At 46.8% G+C, this 16,950-nt stretch overlaps 1 protein-coding gene across 4 annotated transcripts in view; it reads left to right on the top strand.

Moving 5' to 3' along the window:
* Positions 1-16,950, top strand: part of Hgsnat (heparan-alpha-glucosaminide N-acetyltransferase) — a 33,344-nt gene that overhangs the window by 13,912 nt on the left and 2,482 nt on the right. For all 4 annotated transcript variants that reach the window (XM_031339404.1, XM_031339405.1, XM_031339406.1 and 1 more), the window contains exons 8-15: positions 2,873-2,949; positions 4,186-4,216; positions 6,607-6,767; positions 8,133-8,248; positions 9,322-9,443; positions 10,864-10,990; positions 12,214-12,300; positions 15,848-15,925. In XM_031339404.1, the coding sequence (XP_031195264.1) occupies positions 2,873-2,949; positions 4,186-4,216; positions 6,607-6,767; positions 8,133-8,248; positions 9,322-9,443; positions 10,864-10,990; positions 12,214-12,300; positions 15,848-15,925 (799 nt within the window). The remainder of the gene's footprint in view (positions 1-2,872; positions 2,950-4,185; positions 4,217-6,606; positions 6,768-8,132; positions 8,249-9,321; positions 9,444-10,863; positions 10,991-12,213; positions 12,301-15,847; positions 15,926-16,950) is intronic.

Here is a 16,950-nt window from a genome sequence, read left to right as displayed (position 1 = left end):
GCCTAGCTTGTGTGTGTCGGCCTAGCTTGTGTGTGTCGGCCTAGCTTGTATATGTCGGCCTAGCTTGTGTATGTCGCTGAGGTCATTCCCCCAACACCACAAAAAGCAAGAAAAAAAAAGAGTAAAACAAAAGGCAAGATTGGCATGGTGTTGAGAGAGAAGTGGGGGGAACACAGCCAGAACTAGTTTCCACTAGTATAGCGGATAGTTTAGTGGTCTGGCAAGTGGCCATGTTCGGGACACTCTGGTTCACTGAGACTAGCAAGCAGCAGCTTGGCAGGGACGCCAGCTCACAGTGGAGTCTGCGTGGGGAAGGCCCACTTTCTCCCTCTGCTGCCAGAACCCCTGAGATTACAGCTCTCCGACAGCGACAGCGGCTCCACAGTCATGGGCGTGGCTTGTCACGCTATACTTCTGGTAGAAGGGTGAAGGCCACAATCTGACAAAGCAGATTCTCCATTAGCCAAGATAAAACATGGTAGTGTCTGTCGTTCCATCTGAGAGAACCCTGCAGTTCCCCCCCAGCGTCGGGAGTCTTGAGTGCCCCCCTTTGGCTTTGTGGGAGCCAGTTCAGGTGCTTGGGTAAGCCACCGCTATCTAAAACCCTTGGAACCAGAAGTGTTTCAGATTTCAGAGTACTGTTAACCACAAAGCTTGTGGGTGGAACCCAGGTCTAAACACAAACTTAGATTTCTCACATGTACCTCACATGCACGACCTGAAAGTTATTTTAGGCAGGATATTAATGTGCCTGTGAGGAATGTTTGTTTGTTTGTTTTTGTCTTGTGTTTTTGTGAGATTCCCGGAGGGACCCCCCCACACTCAAATCTGGGGAGCGACAACCCCACACCACCAAGACACAGACTTGATGCAATCTGCAAGAGGCTTTTTATTCCAGCTAGCTGGGGCGAGACTCATATCCCTCGCAGGGGTAGAGGAGTCTGGCCCCGAGCAAGGTCTTAGGCAGCTTTTCATTCCTGTGCAGTTGCTGGGGCAAAAGGGAAGACTGGGGTAAGGGGAAGGAACAGGGTGGTTTCTGATTGGTGCTGGCTCTCAGGGCTCAGGGGCAGTCATTTGTTACCTTCTCTCTGCCAGGTCGTCCTGGTCTCCTTGTTTCTGGGTTCTGGGAGCTAGCTGCTGGTCTCCCATTGTTTCTAGGTTCTGGGAGCCGGTCTCCCACTGAGTTTAACTAATGTAATGGCTAAGTTCCCACAGTACAGTTTGAAAACTTAATCTTACATTTTGTCTTTTGGGGGATAGAAGCGAGGCATTCTGGGATTTAAAGCTAGGCTCCACACATGGTAAGTAACCACTGCTTCCCCACTGGGCCACTTCCTGCGTCTTTTCTGTGAGCTGACATTTTCCACCTTGGCTCCATGGACACACTTGGCCTGTTAGTGCATTTCTGGTTGCAGGTGATGTCTATCATAGCTTACAGAACTGATAACAACATTGTAGTTCCCCAAGCCAGTGCACCTCTAACATGTCTTATTTGAACACTTAGAAATACTATGGAGCCGGGCAGTAGTGGCGCATGCCTTTAATCCCAGCACTTGGGAGGCAGAGGCAGAGGCAGAGGCAGGCGAATTTCTGAGTTTGAGGCCAGCATGGTCTACAGAGTGAGTTCCAGGACAGCTAGGGCTATACAGAGAAACCCTGTCTCAAACAAAACAAAACAAAACAACAACAACAAAAAAGAAATACTATGAAATGTGCTTTTAATGGGAGTGTGTCACGGATGGAAAAATAGAGCCGCCGAGTTAAATAACTTTCTCAGCCACTCAGTTGCTAAGCGGGAGAGACAAGCTGCTGTTGTAGATGGGTCACTGCGTAAGCACAGCAGGTTAGACCTCAGCATGCCAAGCGATCCTTCTCAGGTTAGCAGCCAACAATAGCCTGCTCAGAAGCCATTTTACTGTATCTTTTTCTTTCCTGTCACCATTGGCACGTGGAGATAAGAAGTTCATAGGTGAACAGAAACTAATGTTACATACCTAAGTATGTAGTGCCTAGTGAGACAGCAAGACTCGAGCTTTGAATCCTCAGTTGTGTGAGTATCATGATTCTATGACAGTAAACCTGAGACATCTAAAATAATTAACACAAAGTTGTGTTACTGGAAACATGTAACTTTGTTTTCAGAACATAAAATTCAGTAGCGTAGTATGAAATTTTCTTTAAAATGGCCGTGTGTGTGAGTGTGTGTGTGTGTGTGTGTGTGTGAGTGTGTGTGTGTGTGAGAGTGTGTGTGAGTGTGTGTGTGTGAGTGTGTGTGTGAGTGTGTGTGTGTGTGTGAGAGTGTGTGTGAGTGTGTGTGTGTGAGTGTGTGTGTGTGAGTGTGTGTATGAGTGTGTGTGTGAGTGTGTGTGAGTGTGTGTGAGTGTGTGTGAGTGTGTGTGTGAGTGTGTGTGTGTGAGTGTGTATGTGAGTGTGTGTGAGTGTGTGTGAGTGTGTGAGTGTGTGTGTGTGTGTACACTCATGAGTGCTAGTTGCGTTTTCCTAGACATGGTGCTCCTGTGGAGTTGGAAGGATGGCTTACAGGAGTGAATTCTCCCCTTCTACCATGTCAGCTGGGGTCTTCAGGCTTACATTTAAGTGCCTTTACCAGCTAAGCCATCTTACCAGCCCAAGTATAAAATTATCTTGACATATTAAGTTAGATAAAAATGTAAGCAGAAGAACATCATGTCGTGTCCCCTCGTGGTGATGTGTCCCCTCGTGGTGAGCACCAGGTAATCATACCTCACTTGAAAATTTTCGACTTGTGTCATTATCTGCTCTGTAGAGTCACATTATCATGTTACGCACCTTGTCTGATGTGTGTCTGTACTTGATGGCCGTCATTACCGCCCCCCCCTTGTTTGCCTTATAGGCTGGCTCTCATCCTCATGGTCTTCGTTAATTATGGAGGAGGAAAGTATTGGTACTTCAAACATTCAAGTTGGAATGGTAAGACACTTCCTGTAGGTAGCTATGCTTATAATATCCTAGCCCTATCCCCAGAGAACTGTAGATCAGTGGGAAATTTGGCATCCCTTGTGGCCACTCCACCAGCGCCCTCCCCGCCTGCTTAGAACCACCCTGGCCTTACTCGGGGGCCCTTTGGTTTGGTTGAGGATCTAGAGTGACTCTCCGTAGAAACACGGCATCTCTGGATTTTTCTGTTGTGAGACTGCAGGTCTCCACAGGGCATGTAAAGACCTGGTTTTACATGATCATTGGTACAGTCTAGTAGAGCTACGATATTATAGGGGAGTCTACCTTCTTGAGACTCACAGTCTTTCTTGGGGTGCCATTCAGGAAGGTTAGACTGAGTGGCCCTCAGTCATAGCTATGCGTCTGGGTGGGTAGTTGGCTACACAGTGGCTGTTTTAGAACCAGGAAAATAGAATACAGACATGGACTTTTGAGGAATTTTAGTTGTCTTTATCCTAACCAGACCAGACCTGCAGAAGTCTCTAGAAGAGACTTTGACCACTGGCACCAGGTTCCATGTATTGATGATGGAGTCTGTAGCTGGTACAACTCAATACTCAGACCTGCAGTCCAGATGCTAGTAGAATATGAGCTCTTGTTAAGTATTTATCTAAAACAAGAGTTATTGCTTCTTGACCTCTTGGCTGGGGCCAAGTGTAAAACAAGATTCATCAGCCTGCAAAATGGCTCAGCAGATGAAGGTGTTGGCCGCCAAGCCTGACAGCCTGAGTTCAATCCCGGAGATCCACACTGTGAAAGTGACTCCTGCAAGTTGTCCTCTAACCTCTACCCATACCTCCCCACCTATAAGTTAATTAATTAATAACAGAAAAATTAAAGCAGGAGTTCTACCTCCCATTCATACCTAAACACCAGAGTCTCTCTTGTGTGGCTGAATATTTTCAGTTATGTTCCATGTTGGATATTCTGGTAGAAGATATGGAGTATCTGATGGAAGGAGAGAATAGGTTTTGATTAGTATTTCTAGAAGGTCACAAACTTGTCCACAGATCTCTAGTTTTAGCCTTCATGAACGGTTTATGGTCAGAAACCTCCCCCAACCCGATCAGGCACAGTGACTACGTAGGGGCTCCTGTCTGTGTGTTGTACTCTGTCTAAATATGCAGCGAAACGTACACATTTGGAACTGTTAAGTATTTATATTCTAGAGTCCTCTTTCTTACTGTCTGTTCTTGTGTTGTTTTCCAGGACTGACTGTGGCTGACCTCGTCTTCCCATGGTGAGCTGACCTATTGTAAGGGTTAAACACATTAGTGATTAACACCGGTCACCCATAGTGCATTGATATTGACTAACAGAAGGAGATAAAACCCTTCCCCTGAAGTCCAGACTTGAAGTCTACCTCAGTGCTCCATACCTTCCATCTCCTTGTCTGTCTGTTGTATGGTTGCATTTCTCTCTGCGTGTGCTGTGTGCCACTCTAACAAGGGGCTTTTCTCTGCATTTATTGAACAGCACAGAAAGCACCAATGGGGAAGGGAGGGGACACTTTACAGAATCTTTAACAGAATTTTCCAAGAGATTAAGTCACTAGCTCCAACTAATTCCAACTGATCTAGACAACAAACAGTATTGTTTACCCACCAATATCTATCAAACTGGTGCTTTCAACATTTATGGTAGATTTCTGGAAGTGGATCTCAACTTCTGTATCTGCTGCTTTTGGCAAATGATGCACATGCATTATCTGGGCCAAGGGAGTGGAAGAATAGTAACTTTAGATTAAAACTATGCATTAGCTTAGGTGGTACAGTTGATGACATGGGAAATCCAAGGAAAGTGAGGAAGATTCATATTGTGCTCTTAAAGGCCGATGAGTCAAGCAGGCTGCGCACACAGTAGAATAGCAGTCGTAAGTGACGTCAGGGTGTATTAGTAACCCTGGCTGTGAGGTTCAGCAGAAATTCCAGTCTCTTCGGATGTCAGAGGTATTTCACAATATTGCATTGGCACAGCCTGTCATCTGCCTTCTACACATCTCCTGCCCTTTGTCTGTGAAAGGCTGCCATCTCTCTCTGTGACCATTTCTAGATCATGAGCCAGCACTGACTGTTGTGAAGCCCTACCGCAAGTTGTGTTACTGGGCAGTTCATACAATTGACATCACGTTTACGCATGCATACATAAAAGATATTTGATATCTCTGTGTCTGCATGAGATTGAAACTAAGACCTTGTGCATACTGAGCATGTACTCTGCCACCAAACTGTAGTCTCAGCCCCAAAGGTGAAGGGTTTCATAGGGAACATCTCGTGAGAACAGATATCCTCTACTTGATGCTGAAATTCTATCACAAGTTCTGAATTTATAGTCAAGTTCCATCAATCTCCTAAATATGTATAAATCATATCTCTTAAAAACAGGTACAGTAAATTGGCCTCTGTGAATATGGATATATATGTAGCAGGAAATGAGAGGTATAAATGAGACAGCAGAGAGTGTGTCTACTCTCCGCTCGTGGATTCTTAGTCTTGTCAAGGCATATTTCCCATCTGAGGCACTGAGTTCACTCTGATGCTCTGAGCAACTTTGGTACTCCATCACCGGAGACAGTTCCGGAACCGTGTTCATATGCTGGGACTCTGGTGTTTTATTACTACCATAGGTCAAGGTTCGAGGGAGATGTCTGTCTTTTTGAGAGGGATTTGGATAGGGCACTTATTGTTTGCCCAAGATCTGGTAGTGACTTCAGCTTGCTGTCTGCACAGCTCCTGTGAGTGCTGACCCTGGAAGGGAAGCCAGAGGTGCTGGGAGGCAGCCAGAGCAAGCCACGCTTCCCTAATCCCTAGCCAGTAACTAGGAAGACACACTGTGGTGTGTCTGTTACTTTCTCTTCTCTGGGACAAAATATCTCGTGGAGGGGAGTTAGGGGAAGGAGTTAATTCAGCTCAGGGTGTGTAGCAGTGGTAGAGCAGGGGGCAGCTTGCTCACAAGCAGGACCGGAAGCAGTGTCTCCAGGCAGGAATAGGGGCTGCCCCAGTCCTCTAGCCCCACCTTTTAGCCTCGTGATGGACAAGTTGTCCCCTGTTTCCAAAAGATCCCATGATCTCCTAAAACATTACCAAATGGGACAAATAGAATCCTTAGGTTTCTGTATTTGAGTTTTGGTTCCCAGTTAGGGAACATGCAAACCTGTGGACAGCTCACGTTCAATTTTGCTTTTTCAGGGAGACTTTGAATTTAAAGAAAGGAAAGAGAAATGTGTGTGACTCCTATAGATGGGGAGGGGGAGGAAAGAGGGAAAGAGGGACTTTTTCTTCCAGGAGAAGGGATGAGCTTCTAAGAGATGGGATGTTTTCTTCCTGAAGAGCTTCGCATGCTAGCATAAGCCCCTTGCAGCCCAGCATCCACAGCCTTCCTCTCCGACAGCTGCTTGGAAGGCTTTCCTTTGGAGTCCCACCAACCGTGAGCCAGTTTTCCTCCTACCACAGGACTCTGTCAAAACTCCCAGCCAACAGGGCTGTGTTTGTGTTAAGTATTATGAGCCTGACACTTGTGAAGTGGCTACAGTGGACAGATAGTGTGTCATCTCCCTCCTGTATTATAAGATATTGAGGATACATGTATAAATATTAGAAGTGGCCACCTACCAATAGCCTTTCTTTTTAGGTTTGTATTTATTATGGGAACTTCAATTTTCCTGTCAATGACTTCTCTCCTACAACGAGGATGTTCAAAACTCAAACTGCTGGGAAAAATTGCATGGAGAAGTTTCCTGCTAATCTGTATAGGAATTATCATAGTCAACCCCAATTATTGCCTTGGTCCATGTAAGTATCTCTGCCCCATTGTTAGCATATGGTCAGGTTGAACTATGGAAAAGACTTGGGGTATGTGTGTGTGAGCGCATGCGTGTGCGCGGATGTGTGTGCATGCGTGCATGTGTGCGTGTGCGTGTGTTTCCCCAGTGTTTGGGATCAAACCCAGACCCCTGCACATGCTCAGCAAATGTTTTGCCACTGAGCCCCACAAGTCCTCATCTTCCGACTCAGTCCCTCCCAGCAGATCAATTATCAGAAGAGCCTCCTTACTGTTTGTCTATCATTGGCTACTATTGTACTTAGCTTGGCATTTTAGTACTGGGAGGCACTGTTGTGACTACCCCAATTCCTGTGACATAAAGGTCAGGCTGAGTGAGGTTGAAGTTCTGTTTCTGGGTCATGTCCATGTTGAGGGACAGAGGAGAAGGAGACCAGGTCACTGTTCTCATGCTCTGTCTCCTGGCCCTTCCGGTTCCATGGACCACCAGAGTTTGCTGTTAGTTTAAGAATCTGTCCTAACCTGTGTGCCAGCTGTGCTACTGGGAGAGAGACTTAGTCTTCGCCTCTGTGCTCCTCAGTGCCTCAGTGGTAAGCAGAGGCCAGGAGCTCCTCACATTGTCCCAGCGGCAGACAGGGAAGGCAGCAGTCACCATCCTGGGGGGCTTGTCTTGTCTTTGGCAAAGGAGAATAGATGCTTACACAGGAGCCAAATCCAGCCTCAGGCAGTAAGTGCCTTTATTAGAGGCCTAAGAGCTTAAGCTAGTGGTTCTTAGCCTTCCTAAAGCTGCACCCCTTTACTCCTGTTCCTCAAGTCATGATGACATCCAACCATACAATTACTTTCACTGCTACTTCGTGGCTGTAATTTTGCTGCTGTTACGAATTGTAATGCAAATATCTGGTATTGAGATAGTCTTAGGTGACCCCCATGAAAGGGTTGTTTGACCCCCAAAGGGGTTGTGATCCTTAGGCTGAGACCCACTGGCTTAGAGAGAAATCATTTTGATGGACACCACGTGAAGCGCTGTTCTCAACCTTGGGGAAGCCACTACAGGTTTGCTATAGCAGTGTTCCCTTCTGTAATACAGCAGTGGTTTGAGTTTGGTCTGCACGTTTCTGGCGGACAGGAGGGTTATATACATATTCCTAATGGGAAAGGGCCAGGGCAGGAGTCCATGCCACGGGGAGTCCTGGCTTTTTACCCCTACCTGAGTGAAGCTGGCCAACTGCTTGTGTGAAGAGGCCACCTTGTCCTCAAGCCACATGCGGTAATTTACTTACAAGTGATAGAGAGAATGTCTCTCCTTCAGGAGACTGTCTTGGGGTAAGATGCATCCTGCCGGCTTAGCCTCAGGTGACCTGTGTCTTTGGCAGTGTCTTGGGATAAGGTGCGGATCCCTGGTGTCCTGCAGCGGTTGGGAGTGACGTACTTTGTGGTTGCTGTGTTGGAGCTCTTCTTCTCGAAGCCTGTGCCTGACAGTTGTACCTTGGTGAGAATCTGTGGAGGGCGTGGTGAGGGGGCATAGCTGGAGGACTGCCCTGGGGGTCATTTATTCAGTGCTGTTGACCTTCCTTTTGAGTTAAGGCCTCTCACTGACCTGGAACTCTGGGTAGGCAAGGCTGCCTAGCCAGTGAGCCCTAGAGACCCTGCTTTACAGGGGTCATTGGGATGAACCACAGTCCCCTATTGATCCGCCTCCCCTCTCATCTCTTTTAAACAACAGGACAATTCATGGTACAGCTTTTGGAATCCTTAGACTGTGTAGTGTACCATGGCACTTCTGTCAGTGAAATGCTTTTTCCTGTCAGTTGCTTCTTGTTTGTTTTTTGAGACAGTAAGGCAGGATCTCACTGTGTAGACCAGGCTAGGCTTGAACTCACGGAGTTCCACTTGCCTCTGCCTCCTGAGTGCTGGGATTAAAGGCATGCTTCACCACACAGTACTCTTTAGGTTTTTTCCCTCTCTTGATACAGTACTAGGGACGAAACCCAAGGGCCTCGTGTAGCCCAGACCAGCCTCAGACTCAGTATGTTGCTGAAGGTTGACTTTTTAAAGATTTATTTATTATTATGTGTAAGTACACTGTAGCTGTCTTTAGACACACCGGAAGAGGGCGTCAGACCTCATTGCGGATGGTTGTGAGCCACCATGTGGTTGCTGGGATTCAAAGAGCAGTCAGTGCTCTTAACCTGCTGAGCCATCTCACCAGCCCTGAGGTTGACTTTCAAATCCCAATTTATCTGCTTCCACCTCTCAGGTGCCACTGTGCCTCGAATTGTTAGATCAGTGTGTGTGCGCACACATCTCCATGTATTCTTGTGCGTGCTGATGATAACAGCCTTGGGTGCCATCCGCATTTTCTTGTTGAGATTGGGTCTGGGCACAGCCGAGTGGGCCAGGCTTGCTGGCCAGTGAGCTCAGAGATCACAACACACACTGGCCTTCTTGTGTTTGTTCTGAGCGTTGGATTGAGGTCCTCATGCTACCTCTGAAGAAACGACCCCTGGGTGTTCCCGACTCCCTGCGGGTTGTTCGTGACTACTATTCTCACCTCTCACCCAGGAGAGAAGCTGCTTCTCTCTCCGAGACATCACTTCCAGCTGGCCCCAGTGGCTCATCATTCTGGTGCTGGAAAGCATTTGGCTGGCTTTGACTTTCTTTCTGCCTGTCCCTGGGTGCCCTACGTAAGTGACCCCTTGCCAGGTAATCCCTTTGTGTGCGAGGGGGTGCAATGTGTGCATGTGCATCTGAAGACTCACAATCTCGGGTGTTATTCCTTATTCCTTTTTTTTTTTTTTTCCTTTTTTTCTTTTTTGGAGACATAGAATATGTCAGGTAGGTTGGCCAGTGAGTCCAAAGGATCCACCTGCTGGTATTACAAATATGGACCACCATGCATGGCTCTTTTTTTTTTTTTTTTTTTTTTTTTTTTAATAATACTTATGTGTAAGAGTGTTTTGCCGACGTGTATCTCTGCATGCCATATGCTTGCAGTGCCTGTGGAGGCCAGAAGGAGGCGCTGCATCCCCTAGAACTGGAGCCTCCTTGTGGGTTCTGGGAATCTAAGGCTAGTGCTCTTAACTACTGAGCCATCTCTCCAGCCCCAGTACAGGCTTGGCTTGCTTTCTTTCTCTGTCTCTCTCTCTCTCTGTGTCTCTCCCCCCTCTGTCTCTGTTTCTCTCTGTCTCTGTCTCTCTGACTCTCTCTGTGTGTCTCTGCCGTAGTTAGGATTTTACTGCTGTGAACAGACACCATGACCAAGGCAGTTCTTATAAAGGACAACATTTAATTGGGGCTGGCTTCCAGGTTCAGAGGCTTAGTCCAGTATCATCAAGGCAAGAGCATGGCAGCATCCAGGCAGGCATGGTGCAGGAAGAGCTGAGAGTTCTACATCTTCATCTGAGGGCTGCTAGGAAAAGACTGACTTCCAGGCAGCTAGGATAAGAATCTTAAAGCCCACGTCCACAGTAACACACCTACTCCAACAGGGACACACCTTCTAATTGTGCCATTCCCTGGGCTGAGCATATACAAACCATTACAGTCTCTCTCTCTCTCTCTCTCTCTCTCTCTCTCTCTCTCTCTCTCTCTCCCTCCCTCCTTCCCTTTCTCTCCCTCCCTCTCTCTCTCTCTCTCTCTCTCTCTCTCTCTCTCTCTCTCCCTTTCTCTCTGCCTCCATCTTTCTCTCTGTTTTTTCTCACATGGGTTCTGGGGCTCAAACTCAGGTCCTCATGGTTGCAGAGCAAACCCTTTACTGACTGAGCGATCTCCCCAGTCAACACAGCCCCTTTCTGTGAGTCAGAGGTAAGGTCTATAGCACTGAAGAGGAATTCTCTTTCACACTTCATTGTCCTTTGAGGCGCTCTTTCCATTGAGAGAAGGTGGTGTAGTCTCAGCATCACTCTGAGTACAAAGTCGAGCTGCGTGCTAGTGATGGGAGCCGCTCTCTGGTCAAGAGAGCACTAAGTTCAGGGCTGGGGCTGCTGGGGCCTGTTTGTGTGTCTATGTCTTTGTGTGTTTGTGTGTGAGGCTGTTCGAACCTTGCTGCATGGACAGCCACTGCTAAGCGGTCCTATCATTTAAGCATCTTTTTTACTTCCCTAGCGGCTACCTTGGCCCTGGCGGGATAGGGGACTTGGGGAAGTATCCTCATTGTACTGGAGGAGCAGCTGGCTACATCGACCGCCTGCTTCTGGGAGACAGCCACCTGTACCAGCACCCATCCCCCACCGTGCGTGAGCCTTGCCTTTACTGAGAACTGGGAAGTAGGGAGGTAGGGGGCTTAGCTTTGTATTATTTAAGGAAAACGTGGTGAGAAATCACTTTTATTTGGAAAGCTGGCTGTATTCATGCCTTGGATGTTCACTGCCTCTTGGCAGGTAAAGGCATTTCCTATTGCGGAATGAAATGTACCACGTAAAACAAGTGGAGCTTTATTTAGCTCTTTAAGTTTCCAGTCCCAGATTCTGAGACAGAGACTCTGGTGCAGGATGTGTGCGTGAAGTATCCTCACTGGATCCCTGTGAGGGGTACAGCTAGGGGCCAGGTGTGTTAAACTGCACTGTGTTTTAATCTCTGTGCCTCTGAGGTGGCATTCAGGAACTGATCTGCACTGGGTGAGCCATGGGTCCCTTATGGTCCTTGCTGGAGGGGGAGTGATTTAGGAAGGCAGATCAAACCCCACACTTCTGTTTCTTTTGTTTTATGATGTGGGATCCAGCTCAGGGCCCAGGGAGCTGTACGCTCATAGTGTGTACCTCTCTTTACTCAAGGGCCCTGCGTGAAGTGCGTGACAGAGACCATTTGGCAGTATTTCTTATAGTTGGTTGGGGACGAATGTTTCAGGCCTTGTGGGGGTTGAGGTTCTGGGTGGTGCTGATACACTATATACTTCCAAAGTTCTGGTCTCATTTTTATATTAAAAATACATTTTTTTATTTTAATTGATTGTTTTTTGTTTCGTTCTGTTTGCATGCTAGCGATTAAAACTTGGGCCTCCTACATGCTAAGTGTGCAGGCTTCCACTGCCCGCCCCTTCTCAAATGGATTCTTGAATGTTAATTGCCCAAGAAGGAGCTGTTGATGCTGCAGTGGGGTTTGCTAATCAGAAGCAGCACCAATCCCTGTCCTGTTAGGCGTTTGCTTTTGAATTTGGTTAAATGTGGTCTAACACTCATTGTCAGACTTGCTAATGTAGCCAGTCAGGGCTACCTTTGCTTATGATGCCTGTAAATTGCCCATGAATTTCTGCTGTAAAAGCAAAAAAAAAAAAGAAAAAAAAATGCAAAAAAGAAAGGAAGGAAGGAAGGAAGGAAGAGAAAGAAAGGAAAATGAAAAAGAAGGGAGGGAGGGAGAAGGAAACCAGGAAGCATCAACTACTGGAATTGTATTCCGTCTTGCATTTCTTTTTGTATTCAGCAAGTGACTGCTACCCTCTTGTTCTTTTTCCTTAAGGTGCTGTATCGCACAGAGGTGGCCTACGACCCAGAAGGAGTCTTAGGGACGATCAACTCCATTGTGATGGCATTTTTAGGAGTTCAGGTATCTGTCTGTTCATGTCCTCAGGATAACCCTTCTGACAGTTTGTGACAACTGCTAACAGTGTAACGAGCGGCCATCTCCCTGTAATGAAGTAGTGGAAGGAGGCCGGCTGCTGCCCTACAGGTCTGGTAAATTCTGTTTAGGATGGAGATTCTGTAAACTAGTGTGGGGAAGCTCAGCAGTGCAGAGACTAGCTGGATCCTGTGCTCTGGAGACTAACTTCTCACTATTGTGGGTTTATTTTAGCCCAGCAGTTTGTGGATAATGAGTTCTACTAATGGCTACGTTTTTATCTCTCTCTCTCTCTCTCTCTCTCTCTCTCTCTCTCTCTCTTTCTCTCTCTCTCTTTCTCTCTCTCTCTCTTTGCTTCTGTTTTGCTTCTTTTTCTTTCTTCCTTTTGTCTTTTGAGACATCATTTCTCTGGGTAGCCTTGGCTTTCCTAAAACTTGTTTTGTAGATCAGGCTGGCTTTGAACTCCTCAGGGATAAGCCTGCCTTGGCCTCCTGAGTGCTGGGATTAAAGGTATTTGGGTCCAAGAATTGCCTTACAAACCACCCCACACCCATCTCAGTCTGACAGGGATAGTTTATTGAGCATCTGTCCCTGGACTGATCGACCAAGGCCGTGGTCCAGATTCAGGAACTGAACCATGACATTAAGATTCTACAAGGTTTTTAAGCCCCAAATCCACAAACATCTGTGTTCATCACCCAATCAGGATTTAGAGATAGGGGATTTCCTTTTGAACATGTCTTTGTTGTCCACCTGTCCTGCCTCCGTTGATTGGGATATTCAACTGTGGCAAGGGACTTGCCTTGTCTAACTTGTTCTACCAGGATTCACGTTCTAACTTGTCTACCAAGATGGAACTTGTCTAACAGTGTTTTCAGTTACCTACATACATGTTGCTTTCTGCCAAGAGTGCCAGTTCCCAGGGAGATGCTGGGAACTTAAACTTTACTAGACCACTACTCAAAATGGCAGTCTTATTCCAAATAGTTTTTCTATTGCTGCAGGTGTCTCTCTCATGTTGGGGTCCATCCCAGGGGCAGCTCATAAAGGCAAACACAATAAAAGCTTATACATAGGTGCAGGAAGTGCTGCTGGGTGGTTGGGTCCAAGCTTATTGTAGAGAACTATACAAAACATTTCTACTGACTTCTGTGGTGATTGGTTTCCAAGGGCACAGGACATAACAGAATATGGAGTCGACTTAAACATGAAAAAGTTTCCTGGTAATAGCAGAAACAACATAGTAACAGTACAAAATGGAAGGCTCAGACAGGTAACAGTTACCCAAGCCCTAACAAAGGTACTTGCCACCATGCCTGACAGTGGCCACATTTCTAATCCCTGCACTTGGAAGGCTGAGGCAGGATGACTCCAAGAGTTTGAGACTAGACTGGGTTACAGAGCAAGACAAATGAAAACAGACACTATGAAAGAGTCCACGTGGAGTTTTCAGAGTGTATCAACCTTGGTAACATGAAGAGGTCTGCCATGCTATTTGTTTCCTCTGTACTTGTCTCTCTGTGTTTATGTTGCTGTAACAAACAGTGAAGACTAACTCAGAAACAGCAGATGTTTGCTTCTCAGGCTTGGCTCAAAATGCTGACAGGTTCCTTTTCAGGCAGGGGTCCATCTCTGCTTCCCAGCGTGCAGCCTGTGGAGGGATGAGCACTGTACTTACAAGGGTGCAAATGCTGGACTTGCTGTCTCAAGCCCTTTGTAAGATCATAAAATACATTCATAAGTGCAGAGACCCACACAGGTCCCAGAAGGACCAGATCTCTTTGCAGCCCCGTCACCTGCTGAGTTTTCCCTGTATGAACTTAGGAAAGACACAGGCTTCCACTCAAAGCCAGCTATGTAAGTGGCTTTAGAGCATGCACGTCTTATGTCCCAAATCAAATCTGGTCACTTTTGTTGTCCCTCATGTGCACTTCTGTTTTGATTCAGAGCAGTCGATATTTTTCTACACAAAGTTGTCTTTTTTGGCAACTGGCATTTGAGTTTATTCTTTGAGGGAACAAACTGGAGCGTGGGAAGGCATCTACAGCAGACCCGAGACTATTCTGTGATGGCGAGAGTATCCTGACCATGCAGGCAGCCGTTTCAAGGAATCTGTGGAGTACAGGATGTGGCTGAAGTATGACTAAGAACCTCAATTTTTAGTTTGATTTAAAATTTAAATGGCCACACATAGCTAGTGGCGGTCCCATTAAATGGTACAGATCGAAAATGTGTACAGTTTGAGGATTAAGTAATTTCTACTAACGGGTTGACACCCTTCCTCTACTTCTGTGGTATGTAGACTCTGTTTTTCTATACATTCACCTTCTCTTTATACACACTCTAGGCAAACCTCAGCCTGCTAGAGCAGTTGGGTTAATGTGGAAAGTTTAGGTACAGACCCACAGCTGTACTGTGTGGATTTGTGTCTAGCTCTCTCATGTGCAGGCTGGGTGTTTCTAAGTAGACGTCCTGGTGTGTCTAATTTCAGGGGTGTTACGAGGATGAAATACGTTAATTTATACAAAACCCCAAGAACGAGCCCACAGGCGGCACTCGTACATTTCAGCTATTATTATAAATTATTAACACTATATCCTTTGATCCTTTCCAAGTTTGACTCTAGTTCAGAGAGTTTTGTGCCTGTCTGAGGCTTGAAGTTCTCCCTGCACCCAGTTCTGTTTTGGTCCTGTGTGCTGCCATTAGTGCCGCCAGACCCGATACTTTGTAGCCAGGCTCATCTGACCTAGTGTCTTGTCAACTAAATGGGTGTTACTTTTAGTTTCCATCCTGTTGCTGTGATAAAACACTCTGTCGGAAAGCAATTCAGGGGAGGAAAGGGTTGTTTCACTCACAGGTCACAGCTCTTCTTTGGGGGAAGTGAGGGTCGGTACTCAAGCAGGAACTTAAAGCAAAAGCTATGCAGGAGAGCCGCCTGCTGCCTCACTTGCTGGTTCATGCACAGGGAGCTCTAGGAGCACTGACCCAGGGATGGTGCTGCTCACAGTGGGCTCGCCCTCCTGTATCAATTAGCAATCAAGACAGTCCCCACAGACCGTGTGATCTCACCAGTTTGTCAATTGAGGGAACCTTTTCCCAAGTGACTTAGGTTGTGTCTAGGATAAGGGGTAACTTTCCTGGGCTCCCCAAAACCTCTAGGAGAAAGCCCCTGATCTAAGGGAGACCTGCTGAGCCCCCTGCCTACCCCATTATTTCACTTCTCAACCTACTGTAGCACTCTTGTGCTTTAACATGTTTCTGCGTGTGCTATCACCTGGAATGTCCTGCCTGCTCGATGCTCTCCGACTTGTATCCCCAACACTACCTATGTGAGTCCACCTCTATGTCACTGGTCCCACGCTCCTCTTCAGTCTCCACCAGGGTACAGGGATCAGTTTTCGTTCCTCCTCATAGCCCCAGAGTCTAGAATGTGTACTTAGCAAATAACTCCGTGTGCTGGATGGTTAAGTCGATGAAGATAGAAACAAGAATTCACCGTACGTGATTCTCTTGGTCATATTGTTTTTGTCCCCAGGCAGGAAAAATACTGTTGTATTACAAGGATCACACGAAATCCATCCTGACTCGATTTACCTCCTGGTGCTTTATTCTTGTAAGTAGCCAGCCTTCCTTACTCCAATTGCTGTATCAAGGCCAACCCTTGTTTAAGAAGAAATGAAGTGTTGAGCAGCCGTTGGGTCAGCATAACAGGGAGCGGTTGTCTTGAATAACAAGGTCCACAGAATAACATCTTTAAAAAATTATTTTTATTTCGTGAGCCTGGACCCCAGGGCCTGGTGTGTGCCAAGTACACACTCTACCACTAAGCTGCGCTCCTGGTCCCAAGGAGGATGGCGTCTTTATATCTAAAATCTCAGGCTTAGTTTCTTAGAAAACTATATTAAATAAATAAATAACATAGTGTTCACTTTCAAGCACTTGAATGAGATTGCTGGAGAAAATGTGTAAGGGAGCCAGGTGGTGGTGGAGCACACCTTTAATCCCAGCACCTGGGTGGCAGAGGCAGGTGGCACCTTTGAGTTTGAGGACAGCCTGGTGTATAGGACAAGCAAGGATACACAGAGAAACCCTGTCTCTGAAAATAAAACAGAAAGAGAGAAGAGAGAGAGGGAGGGAGAGAGAGAAGATGGAAGAGATGCTGAGAGAGAGAGAGAGAGAGAGAGAGAGAGAGAGAGAGAGAGAGAGAGAGAGAGAGAGAAGGCGGAAGGGATGCTCCATGGGAGGCATTCTCTGGAAGTTTAGGCAGGAGATAAGGTTGTAGCTCAATAGGCCTTAGCATTCTGAAGCCCTGGGGTCCTATCCCCAACATTCAGGAAGCCTGGGTTTGGTGGCACGTGTAGGCAATGAGAAGGTGGAAGCAAGGGGATCCATGCACCCTTCGCTACATAGTGAACTTGAGGCCAGCCTGGGATAGGTGAGACCCGGTCTCAAAAACAAAAGAGAAACTAAAACTGCAAACAGCCAGGCAAGTGGTAGTTTTAAAAGCAGGAGCATCCTATTAAGAACATGCTGTGCAAGAGCGCTCTCCAGCGCCCCCTCCCCTGGCCTCTCGCCTCCTGTTCCCTACTCCTACCCCATTTCAGGATGCTCCCCTTCCAGCTCTTTTCCATCACCCCC

This window comes from Mastomys coucha, unplaced genomic scaffold (genome assembly GCF_008632895.1).
Source record: "Mastomys coucha isolate ucsf_1 unplaced genomic scaffold, UCSF_Mcou_1 pScaffold22, whole genome shotgun sequence".
Taxonomy (NCBI): Eukaryota; Metazoa; Chordata; class Mammalia; order Rodentia; family Muridae; genus Mastomys; species Mastomys coucha.
Note: the sequence above shows the minus strand (reverse complement) of the source record. Positions and strands in the feature narration are given on the sequence as shown.